We start from the raw sequence: 13,170 nt of genomic DNA, 5'->3' as shown, positions 1-13,170 counted from the left end.
TAATTGCCGTTGTTAAAATCATCCTTCCTAAAGTTGAATGCAACAAGACTAAATTTTGGTATCATAATTCCTCAAGGGATGTCAACTTTGTATTATGTGGCTCAACTTTGGTGGGTTTGGGGCTTGTCTGCAAAGCTCTGTAGTGCAGATTACAGGAGTCTGAGTTGCAGTGCACACTTAAGTGTTGGGTTATAACTGCCCTGTGTACACCCTGTTCGCATGAACTGAAACGTGCCTAGTTCGCATTAACGTAGTCCTGTGGACTTGGCACCAAACATGTACTGCTTAATATTTTTGTATTCAGTTTAAATTATTTTAATATTTTATAACAAGCTTAAATCTTAACATAGGATGTCAATTTCAAATATCATTTTAAATGGTTTTAATAACCCTGTATTTAACTGAATTAAAAAATCTGATTTTTTTAAACTATCGATTTTCATCCATCCTGATTTGTATTTTTAAGAATTGGCATTTGTTTCTGTATAAATTCTACTAGGACTTGAATGTTGATCTGTTAACGATAATTACAAAATGTACGTGCATAGAGGAGTCTGCAATTTTGTCTCTTTTACCACATCTGCCTGTCTCCATTTGCTGATGAATACTGTAAACTGTTTCCATTTTAAGGATCTCTTATTGGCTATCTTCTCAGCCTGAAATCGCCATTAGCAGGAAAAATAGTCCTGGTGCTTGATGTCAACATTATAACTTAGAAACAATTAAGAGATCACATGAGATTCAAGTCAACAACATCATTTTTCTAATGCTAATGTAAACTAAAGATGGTGCCATTAATTTTTAAGATGAGTGAGGATAGACTGTTTATGTTGCAGAAAGCCACACAGAATGACAATACGGAGGTTCCAGGACTATATACTACAGAAATAAATCAAAATGGTGGGGAAAAAACAGCATTTTGTTCTTGTTTGGCTAAATAAATTAGGGGTGCAGCCTCATCTGGAATACTGTGTGTAGTACTGGTCACCCCATCTCCAAAAGGATATTGCAGAATTAGAGAAGATTCCGAGAAATGTGAGAAAGTTTAGGGCATGAAAACACTCTCATAAGAAAAGACATTGAAAAGATTGGGATTGTTAGTTTAGAAAGGAGACGAGTAAGAGGGGACATGTTAAAAGTACATAAAATGATACATGGTATAGAGGAGGTAGATCAAAAACGTCTATTCTTCCAGTCTCACAACACAAGAACAATGGGATATTCAGTTATATTAAAAGGTGATACATTCATAATTAGCCTGTGAACATATTGCCACAAGAAGTCACTGAGGCCAAGAACTTGGCAAAATTCAAGTGGATAACTAGGTAGAGAAAATAGTTAATGATAACATTTTGGAGGGAGTACGCATAGCTTAAACCGATCTCTAACTAAGAGATCTAATGGTGGAGGCAGGTTATCCCATGTCTACCACCTGTGGGGTTCTTGCCCTTTTTTTTTTTTTTTTTTTTTTCCCCCAAAGCATCTGGTGCTTGCCATTATTGGCGAGATGATAGTGAACTAGAAGGACTTAAGATCTGATCCAATCAGGCAATTCCTATGTTTGTGGTGTCCTGAATGATTTGTAGGTCCTTACTCAGTTCATCACCTAAATACTGCTCAAATAGCAGGGTAGAAGAGGCAGAAAGGGCTCTCTGTGCACATACTTTCCAACACCAATGTGACATGTAGTTTCTTCCTATTCTGCTCTGACGTAAGTAATAATAATAAGAGTTCAACTGCTTGTCGTCAGTTAACAATGAGCAAGCTGAACTAACTTAAATAGTGTAGGACTTAATAGTACTCCAATTGCATCTTTTCTTGGTGTATAAAAATTGCTATTTGATATTAGGCAAGTTTAAGGAGTGGGGGGAAATCAGTGGATACGGACAACAGTAAAAGAAAATAGTGTCTAGAGCATGTTACCATTTGGCCATATGTAGAAATGAACTGAAGCTGTGCCATTGTTTGAGATGTTCTATCACAGTGGTCAAAGTAGCTAAAGGATATTAGACCGAGAGCACTTTCCTTCAGTTAAAATATTTACAATGTTGATTCATGACTCCATGTGTAACATATCTTGGATCCCACACAAGGGGTAGTTCAGTAGTTTTGTATTTTGTGGTGATTATTTTGTAAAAGATGTTAAGTAAAATGTCTTGCTTCATTAATTATTAAGCTCAGTGAATAATATTTATTGTGCCATTTGACATGCTGAATAATTTTTGAATAGTTTCATTAATGACAGTTCCAGGTTAAATCAATGGCGCTCAGTATAGTCAGCTAGCCATAGAACACAGTGACTTGCATATAAATCTTAAAGGTTTATTCCAAAACCAGAGATCCAATAGTTTTACAATATAATATTTTACACTAATATTGCACTTCTCATCCAAAGATCTTGTTCTTTCCAAAGATAAGTATTCTATATCCTCTATTTTATAAATAGAGAAACGGAGCCACAGAGTAGGCAAAATGACTTGTGCAAGGTCACATACACAGTCAGCGGCAGAACCGAAACTGTAGCTCATGTCCACAGACTATGTGCAGTTGTAATGGGTTAGGATTACACAATAGCTAACTTACTGTTCTCTCCTTTTCTGTGAGAATGCTTTTGGATTGTGCTAGCCCTGCTTTCATTGCTTCTGTTACTTTGGGTTCATGCAGAGCTGGGGAAGGGGCGAGCACTGAAAAGCAAATAGAGAAGAGCATAAAATAAAAGAGCCTCTTAAGTGTCAGAATTCTTCAAAGGGATGAAATTGAATTATTTCCTGGATCTGAACAGAAATGAAAACCCTCTAAATATCCTGTTGGATGTATGAAAGAAAAAACAGTAGATATAAATATCTGCAGGTAATGTAGAAGTAAATAGTCAACTTAAGAAAATCAATCCTTTTGCCGGTTGTATGGGGGGGGGGGGGAGGAAATGATGTGACATTTAACTCTGAACTAACCCAAATCTCTTCCTTCTGATTTCATGGATAACAGTGGAAATAAAGGAATCATGCATATATTTTAAGATCTAGTTTATATTTTTCCTGTTGCAATGTCAGTTGACTTCCATTTTTGTAATGGATGTTCCTTATTTAAAAATATAGAAATTCTGTAACTTCCTGTGCTGCTCCCCCCATTTTTAAAATTGAAATTTTTTTTTTCTAATTCTGATCTAAAATAAGGTCTTTTTTTTTCCTTTTTCTTCTTGTAGGTTAACAGTGAAAATGTAGTGAAAGTTGGCCACAGGCAGGTGGTGAACATGATTCGACAAGGGGGTAATCACCTAGTTCTTAAGGTTGTCACAGTAACCAGGAATCTTGATCCAGATGATACAGCTAGAAAGAAAGGTACATTTTTCTCTTTGCTGTCTGAATTTTTTCTGGTACTACTTTTAGTGACTGCTATATTATATATTCCTCATCTTAAATATGCAACAGCATTCTACTATGTAATCTACAAGCTATTTACATTTGCTGAAGAAAAAGCCAGACTTCATTTATAGGTACACCTCTATGACGCTGTCCTCGGGAGCCAAAAAATCTTACCGCATTATAGGTGAAACTGCATTATATCAAACTTGCTTTGATCCGCCAGAGTGTGCAGCGCCGCCCCTCCGGAGCACTGCTTTACCACGTTATATCCGAATTCGTGTTATATCGGTTCACATTATATCGGGGTAGAGGTGTATATCTGTGCAGAAAAAGATATAGTTCATGCTTGTCATGTTCATTGTTGAAGTCCATCTTCCTAGATCAGTGATTCTCAAACTTTTGTACTGGGGACCCCTTTCACATAGCAAGTCTCTGAGTGTGACCCCCCCCCTTTTATGAATTAAAAACACTTTTTAATATATTTAACACCATTATAAATGCTAGCAAAGTGGGGTTTGGGGTGGAAGCTGACAGCTCGCGACCCCCCAGATAACCACCTCATGACCCCCTGAGGGGTCCCGACCCCCAGTTTGAGAACCCCTGTCCTAGATCATTCTGCAATGTGCTTTTAAGATTTTATATTCAGACTTTTTAACATGTTAGAATATTTGAGGGAGATGAAAAAAAAATCTGTCCTTTACTCAAAGCCATAGGCAAAAAGGCTGGGATTTTAAAACACGCTTGGGCTTGGGCCCGAACCCAATTCTGCTCCTATTAAAGTCCTATGAGAATTTTAATGTTGAGTTTGTTTGAAAATACTGCATCTGTGAAAATAAGAAAATGAAGCACTAAAATATTTAGCTTGACAAGTTAATAAGAAAGCAATACATTTTGAGATGCCCACTGGTTAAAATAGACTGAAACTGGATGGGTAGCTATCACCACTCTAGCCAAGGAGGAAGGGGATCTCTCCCTCAGCTTTTAGCAGAGGAAAGGATGTTGTGCTCACCCTCCTTACCACCCCTGGAGAAGGGAGAAGCTTCTGCTTCAGTAAGAGAGCAGATATTTTAGGATGACTTGGTGTAACTTCAAACATAGCAAAATTACTTTTAGAATGTAGTATCTTCGTAGCAAATAGGAGCTTTTTCATCTAAAAGCACCCCACTTGTTCCCATTAAAACTAAAGAGTTAACACAAATCATGTATTTATATTAACTTCTTCAGTTTTAATGGGGATTGATGTACGGCATCCCATGTACTGAAATTAGACTATACCCATAAGAGTTGTGACCGTTTTTGGTATTGAATCTCCCCAAATTACTTTGTAATTACACTTGATCAAGGGTACCCAAAGTTTGCTCAACCGGGAACTGCAGTAGCAACTTGTTAGGAGCCACTAGATGCATGTAATTGATATTAATCAGAGAATATTGTTGCTGACCTCTTCAGTACAACAGTGACACACACACTAATTTCTTTGCTCCTAACATGGATGTTCCATATTGATCAGTGTGACCTGACAGCTGAGGTCTCTCTGAGGTAATCCTACGTATTAAAGATCAGCTTTCCCCCCCCCCCCCCCCCCCAGCCACATCAAGCCAAGCTGTTGAATTCTGTGGGCCAGACTTTAGTCATGCCTGCACTAGTCTTTGAATGGGAAGGATCGAACAAATGAATACCAGTCCTATTAAATGCATTTCTGTTCAAAGACATACCTTTTGAAGAACTGCACTCTGTTTACTTTGCTTTTTAATAATTCACTGGGAATTTAGATTCTAAAAAATTAGAATACCTAAAAAGAAGAAAATATACTGAGCCCAAATAAAGCTTACCCAACTACTTTCTTCCATTATTTTTAACAATGGTATTGATAGAATTGCTTTATCTTACTGCTACATGTTCCAGACACACCTAGCATTTCTTTATACTGACATAGGTTATGTTTTCTACCCATAAATAAGGGGAATTTGTGAATGTTGACACTTCCCTACAGAAGGAGAGGTTGCTAGCTTTTCTCAAGCCAAGCAGTCAGTAGTCCTCTACTCAATGATGTTGACTTTTAGCAAATTAACAACTTTATAATCCCCCTTTTGGGGGCAAGATTATTCAGAAGGTGATGAAAAGGCAACACTTGAATCACCTGGAGGTCACAGATTTCTTTGATCCCTGTCAACCGTGGTCTTGGTTTGGTAATTGTACAGAGACTATCCAGGTCTCTGTGGCTGAAGATCTCTTCCTGGTGATGGACAAAGGGTCAGGTGACCATTAAATATCTCTCTCTTGTGCAGACTTCTCAACAGATTGGTTGCAAGGCCACTGGGGGAGACAGTGAGGCAGTTTGGCCTGTTGTGCAATTAGTATATTCATGACACAGCTATATATTTATCACTGAGTCTGGACATTGCTATGTCTTTACTTTCCCAGTGTCTAACTGACAGAAGCGTCGATAACAGCAAGGTGAATGAGCCTTAATTCAGACAGGATGTAAGGGATACTAGTTTAACTAGAGAGTATGGCATGAATTTTGTCTGTCTCCCTGATTGGTTTGCTACTCTTTGTCAAGGTGCTTCATAGTTTGGTATACTTCAGGATCCTTGATTGCGCCTGGTGTCCCCAGAAGTCCCCAGTTTTCCTATCTACATTTGTCATGATGGAAGACAGTTTCTCTATAACATATGACTCTCTTTTATGATCTCCAGTTAGGGTTATTTTAATTTGCTCTACAGTGTAGCACTCCTTGAAAAGCACTTGGAAGCTACACGTGGTGCAAAAAATCTAATACTCTACTTCTCTAGCAGTGTTAACTTTACATCACTGTTCCAAAGACTGTGCACTGGCCTATACGTACAACCATATGTTTGCATTAATCTTTAAAGACCTACATGATTTGGCTCCTAGCTACCTGAGGAACCACCTCTTTTCCTATCATGACCACTGAGGTTAGCTTGTGCACTCTGATTTATGTATCTTCAGTGGAGGTTACTGAAAGCTGACCTTCAGGGCACAGTGTAAAGTACATCTGTGTCCCTGGGCTACTGCCTGAAAGGATGACATAAATTATTGTGAGGCAGACTCTTTTTAAAGTTATTTTTTGTACATGTGTCCATACACAATGTGATAGGTACATTTAAAAAATAGAGGTGTATAATTAGTTAGCTTAAGGATTTCTACTGTATATCATTATAAGCCTGCTGATTTTTTTGACTAACTGGTAGGAAAGCCAGAAATGGTTAGAAATGCAATCCATGAAAAGCTCTTAGGCCCTTCAGAAAGCATATTGAATGTTTTGTTTCCTGCCCCCAAAGAAATTACTGTGTACATGTATTTGATATTGCTATAATGAATATATTGGAGATAGATTTTTAAAATCTAATCAAAATGTATATTCCATGTGATAATCTTTGGCTGAATCTAAAAAGTGTATATGTGAATATACAATGCTTTGGAGATGTATATTTACTTATACTGTATATCCTTCTATTTAATGCAAAGCCCCACCACCTCCAAAGCGAGCTCCAACCACTGCACTGACCTTGCGGTCTAAGTCAATGACCTCAGAGCTTGAAGAGCTTGGTAAGAAAGTGTTTTTAACAAGCATGCTGAGATAATGGAGATGTAAAGAAAACTTAAAATTATTTTAAATGAACTGCACCCTGTACAGTACATGATATAGAAAAGTTTCAGGAATGCTGCATCTCTGGAGAGTTCAAAATATGCATGATGTGCATGAGTGATTTTTTTTTTTTTAAATATGTGCCTTTACCGCTCTGCAAGAGAATGTTGATACATTTTTTATGCATCATCAAAGTTTGGCATAGTAATGCTGTATCATATTTTATTAGCTTGCTTTTTAATCTTTCAGTTCATCTAATATTGTTTTATTTTAAATTTCTGTGGCCTCTCATTAGTGGATAAAGGTAAGTTGTCAGAAGCCATTGTTGAAAAGTTGACAGTTAAAACAGTACACCTTCAACTGCAACTAGTTCTCGTTAGACTCTCTAATCTGAAAATGTGTATATATTAATATCACTTTGACTCTTCTGTTTGAACACAAACTTAATAGAATATTCCGTTAACTTTTAGCAATGCAAAGTGATGAGCATTTAGTCTTTGGCTCACTAATTCTAAGTGATGTAAATGTAGGTATCAGTAGGGTGTATATTGTAGATTTGTATAACTGCTTGGGATTTCTGATTAAGTCTACATGACAGGAAGAAAGGAATATTTTTTTTCCTGTTGGGTCAGGAGAAAAGTGGTACTTCATCAGCCTAGACTATCAAATGTGTTATGATCTGACAGTATTTGCAAAAGACAAAAATAAATGTATGTTTAGATACAGCTATCTGGCTAGGCTAAATATCTGATGTGTCTTGTATAAAGGAACTATATCACTCACTTACCGTGTAATAGACTTGATCATTTCTTAGGTCTCTTCTTTCCTTACTATGATCCTGCATGAATTTAACAATACAGGTTTCATAATCATTCAGATGAAAGGAGTCAAGTCTTGTGGATAATTAACCACATTAATAAAATAAAGGTGATACGTTTGAAAGCACTAACATTATGTGGAAGGAAGGACACTACCCATCCCTTAAGGGATGAAAACTCTCACTGTCTTTAAGTGGGAGTTCTGACCAAGAAAGGGGTATTGAAACGGGCCCTAACTATTCTGGGTCATATTACAACCAAGCAAAAACAAAGGATTATTCTCTATTAGTTTAGGCTAGTGTGGTGATTGTACAAATCTCAGGTTTTCATAGCTTTGATTATTTTTTGTCATAACCTTAGTTATTTGAATGTAAGTTTTTATTGTCTGTTAATTACCAATGTTTTTCCTCCAGGGTTTAAAATGTGAGACTTTTTTCCTTCATAGAGTATTAAAATTTTGTTTACTTTGAAACCATTCTGGTTTATCATGCAAATCTGCCATAAGCAAAATATTATTTATGCAGCCCTCCTACCCACCCACCGCCAAAGTCTTCCATGTCACTGTGGACCAGCCTGAGGAGATTCCTATATTTCTCCCTCTTTACAGTTCTACTGTCATACTGTAGGCTACGTCTACACTATGAGATAGGGGTGTGATTCCCCTGCTCTCATACACGTGCTTCTGCTAGCTCTTATCAAGCTAGCACAAGTATAAATAGCAATATCGCTGCAGAAGCACAGGTAGCCACAGTGAAGCCACGGCTTAGCTGTGCAAAGTACAAATCCTCCTGAACCCCATAGGTACATACTCAGTATGGCTAAGCGGTGTCTCCACTGCCACTATGGTACACTGCTATTTATACTCGCACTTTCTCAGTGACAGGGAGCCCAAGTACAGTAACTCCTCAGTTAAAGTCGTCCCAGTTAACGTTGTTTCGTTGCTGATCAATTAGGGAACATGCTCGTTTAAAGTTGTGCAATGCTCCATTCTAACGTCGTTTGGCAGCTGCCTGCTTTGTCTACTGCTTGCAGGAAGAGCAGCCCGTTGCAGCCAGGGCCGACTCCAGGCACCAGCGCAGGAAGCAGGTGCTTGGGGCGCCCAATGCAAAGGGGCAGCACGTCTGGGACTCGAGCGGCAATTCGGCGGCGAGTCATTCAGTCCCTCTCAGAGGGAAGGACCAGCCGCCGAATTGCTGCCGAAGACTGAAGCGTCGCGGTAGAGCAGCTGCCGAAGTGCCACCGATCGTGGCTTTTTTTTTTTCCCTCTCTCTTCGCCGCTTGGGGCGGCAACCAAGCTTCACAATCCTCATAGCTGCGAACAGTAAATTGTTTGTTTAAAATGTATACTGGGTGTATATCTATATAATATATAGTTTTTTTGTCTGGTGAAAAAAATTTCCCGGGAACCTAACCTCCCCATTTACATTAATTCTTATGGGGAAATTCGATTCGTTTAACATCTTTTCACTTAAAGTCGCATTTTTCAGGAACATAACTACAACATTAAGTGAGGAGTTACTGTATGTATATGTGAGCAGGGGAATCATACCATCGTTCTAGCAAAGGAGGACAGGAAAGAACTCCTTCGGGAAAGAACAATGCTTTAATTGGCTCAAAAAATTGTTGTTTTGTAGCTGGAGCTGTTCTCTACCCAAAGGTGGAGCATTCTTCAGTCCCAGCCCTACTTATCCCAGGGGATATTAATTAGCTCCACACAGTAGAGGCTTTATGGCTATTGGCATCCTAATCAGAAACTATTCTGAGAATCAGTAAGGTACCTGCACTTTCTTTTTTTTTTTTAAGCATGTCTTCCCCTACACTTCCATCCAGATGGGGCTAAACAAACCCTCCATTTTCAAGGCTTCCTTGGCCCAAAGAATGCTGTTTAAACTCAATCCGGAGGTACATTATCCCCTAAAAGGCTGCATAGTACTGCATAAATTCTCTCTTACAGAAATGTTCTTATTAATCCCCATTGGACAGAGGTTGGTTTATGCCCTGAAGTACGAGAGGGGGTGTGTGTATTTATACTAGATTTATATATGTGAATAATGACAACATCAACAGTTGAAAACAGTTCATCTAAATCTAGTAAACTAGTCTCAATGATGTCTTGTAGCAAAGAGTCCCCACTATTTATGTGCTATGTACAAATATATTTTCTTTTATCAGTTTTAAATATGTTGCCTTTTAATTTCATTGAATGTTCCCTTGTTATTGTATAGCAAGAAAGGGTAAAAAGGAATTCCCTTCCTTTTATATCATTCATTATATTGTATATCTCTATCCTGCCCTTCTCTAGTCTCCTCTCTAAAATAGACAGTCCTAATCTTTTCAACCTCTCCATATGGAAGTCTCTCCCATCACTTTTGTTGCCTGTCTCAGAACCCCTTCTATTTCTGCTTGTATTGACATATTTTTACTCTGTTCTCCATAATAGTGCATGGGTGTCCCATCTACTGCTAACCAATGGCAGTTGCTGTTATCCTACAAATAAATTAATCCAAAGTATTAACTAATGGCATATAAAATTTGTCTACAATTCATTCCACTTCCGAACTACAAGGATGTTAAATGCCCTATTTTCATAGCCCGTTTATATATCGTAAAAGTGCCCAAATTGATCATTTTTAATTTTAAAAAATAAATCTCACACTTCATAGCCGAGGTATCTAAGTTTTATAACTCAATAATTTTCTATATAGTCAAAGTATAAACCCTGATAAACTGGGCTATGCCAAGATGTTTGTTTAAAGTGGTTTGAAAAATACATGCACAATCCAGTTAGCATGGAGAGATTGACCTCTTAAGAATAGAAGAAAAATGTTTGTGTTCAAAAATCAGTCAAGGATTTAGCATTTAAAATGGGCTTACCTTCAGAATTGATTTACAATTCATTCCCTTTCTGTTTCCAAGCTTCAGTACGGAAGAAGAAGGGTAAGGGGAAGCATTTTGTCTCTTGTTTAATCTGTTTCTCACCTTTCCATAGTGAAAGATAATAGCATAATTATAAATGTTGGCATATGGTCCAGTTTATTTTATGGTGTCAAACGTACATTAAATATTGTATATGGTTTTTAGTTATTTAGCTGATAACTTGCAAACACATAAAGAATCAACTTTCAGTCAGAAGAACACATTTGAAAATATTTCCCTCATTTCTTCCTTTGTCTTCTCTTCTCCATCCACCCCCATTTTTCTTCTGTCTCAGATTTTTTTCCCAAACCCTTCCATATCATCTCCTCAGAGTTACTGTGCTAACTGGCAATCACTGAGAAACAGTGGCAAGTAACATGATATCAGTGTAGTCCTACATCGGTGATTTCACTTGCCCTCTTAAATGGCCAAATGTTACTCACATAACCACACTGTCTGTCTCAGGAAATAGGGACTTCACACACAGCTTAAATTCTGACCTGGAGAAATGCTGCTCTTCACAATTTCAGTTTTTAATATAACATCTTCCACACTGTCCCGTATGCATGAACTGATCCATAAGGCCACTACCCTCTTCTCATTTAAATCTCTCCTTGAGACCCACATTTGCTGGGATTTCTATACAGCAGTCATCCACTTAATGATGGCCAGGTGGAGGGGCAGATAGATTGACCTTTAATATTTTACCAAAATGTAAATAAACATATGTATATACAAGTTTGTTTGTGTTTAGCTGTATCCTCCTTTCCTCACCCTTTGTATATCACTTACTTTCTTAGACTGTAAGCTCTCTTGAGCAGGGACTGTGTCTTTGTGTCTGCATAGCACCTTGCCCAAGGGAGGGCCTCAATCCTGACTGAGCCTCTGTGTGATACTTCAGTATAGTTCTAATCAGTAGAAGAAAGTTATGATTGCTGATAGAGAAGATTATTTGTAGGTAGCATGGCTCTTCAGTAGTGAACTATTTCTTCTGTATTGTGTTAGGATAATACAGAGTAAATTAGTTGTTTTCTTTTTTCTTCATTTTTGCTTTTTTTAAATCTTTCCTGACCTCCCCTCATGTTGGAACTGTTTTCTGCTGCTAGCAAGATCAACTGCTGGTACATTTATTGCTCAAGGCAAGATTGCTTAGAAACTGTCTCTTCAGAATATGAAGGAATAAACAGTTATTGGTTTTCTGACAGATTTTTATAGCAACAAATATATTTTCATTATATGACTATCAAGAATTTTTACATTCATTTTTGTAGGATAACTCTATAAAATTAATGTTTCCTACTTATAGGGGAGGGGACTTTTTTGTGTGTGTGCTTGTTTTCTGTTTGGTTGAGGGGAAGGGTATAGGCTGTTGGTACTTCTCTTCAGATAGGGGATACTATTTAACATCCATACATAAAAATTCCAGTTAGGTAATAAAAACTTTGTCATATAACCTCAAAGAAAAAAATTACCTAGGCATTATTCTAGCTTCTACTCGAGTTATCATATCAAAGACCACTGAAACCTCAACAATACTAAGTCTGCTGCATTGACATTTTTCTGCTCACCACAATTGCCCACTACAGAGGGACAGCATCAGATTTCAAAACACACTTTTTTAAAGTAAGAATCCTTTCTGTTTTTTCTTTTGTTGCTTTTAGGTAAAGAATTAGTGAATGAGTGAGACATAGCAGTCTGTAACCTAACGAATCTCTTTATGTTGCAGAATCATGTTATAAAGCCACAGTTAGGGTGTGTGTAGGTGCCCCCATCGGTCTTGGGGAAGATCAAATAATTTCATGCATTAAATTAAAATAAGTAAAGAGGAGAAACACATTTAAAAAGTAAAAGTGAATTTATTTAACTTATGGTATATTTGTAAACGAAATTGCTTAATTGGCTATTTGGGGAAGAAAATCTTCATAATATTGCACTTCATTTATTACCCTCATGACAAAAATTAATAAAATATTAGCTAAAAGTCATCTTTCCAAGTCACTAATCAAATGACATTGAACTCTGAGTGATGTGTTTTTCCCCACCATAATTTGTCATTTTATTTCAGTAGTCATACAAATAACGTTGGAAATTTGAAATTTATATTCAATAGAATTAAGAGAATCTTGAACTCTATTCATTAAAAAATAAATAGGTGGAACTCATTTGGCTTGTGAAAAGCTGCTTTTAATTTTTTATCTTCAATTAGACTATTTAATTTTAGTTAAGTTTTTGATTATGATACATGCTCTACATCCAAAAAGGTCCAAAGATCTCATGATTTTGCTAGCAAGGAATAGATTTGATTTATCAAGCAACTTCAGATTTTTAGGGCCTCTGCAGAGAACAGCAAGGATTAGCTGTTTTAGCAGGAGTAGAAAACTTTAAAAGGTCAAGAGAGAAACTAAGAAATGGAGATAACACAGATATAATTCCATTTTTGCTGAGCCTACCAAAGACTGTG

The 13,170-nt window shown here is 37.2% G+C and overlaps 1 protein-coding gene across 1 annotated transcript in view; it reads left to right on the top strand.

Annotated features, from left to right (window-relative positions):
* Positions 1 to 13,170, top strand: part of SHANK2 (SH3 and multiple ankyrin repeat domains 2) — a 561,458-nt gene that overhangs the window by 510,887 nt on the left and 37,401 nt on the right. Inside the window, exons 16-19 of the mRNA XM_029911481.1 lie at positions 3,203 to 3,338; positions 6,855 to 6,935; positions 7,271 to 7,279; positions 10,710 to 10,730. Coding sequence (XP_029767341.1) covers positions 3,203 to 3,338; positions 6,855 to 6,935; positions 7,271 to 7,279; positions 10,710 to 10,730 — 247 coding nt within the window. The remainder of the gene's footprint in view (positions 1 to 3,202; positions 3,339 to 6,854; positions 6,936 to 7,270; positions 7,280 to 10,709; positions 10,731 to 13,170) is intronic.

The sequence above is a fragment of the Terrapene carolina genome, unplaced genomic scaffold (assembly GCF_002925995.2).
Source record: "Terrapene carolina triunguis isolate 2854851 unplaced genomic scaffold, T_m_triunguis-2.0 Scaffold96, whole genome shotgun sequence".
Lineage (NCBI taxonomy): Eukaryota > Metazoa > Chordata > Testudines > Emydidae > Terrapene > Terrapene triunguis.
This window is presented reverse-complemented; position numbering and strand designations above follow the sequence as displayed.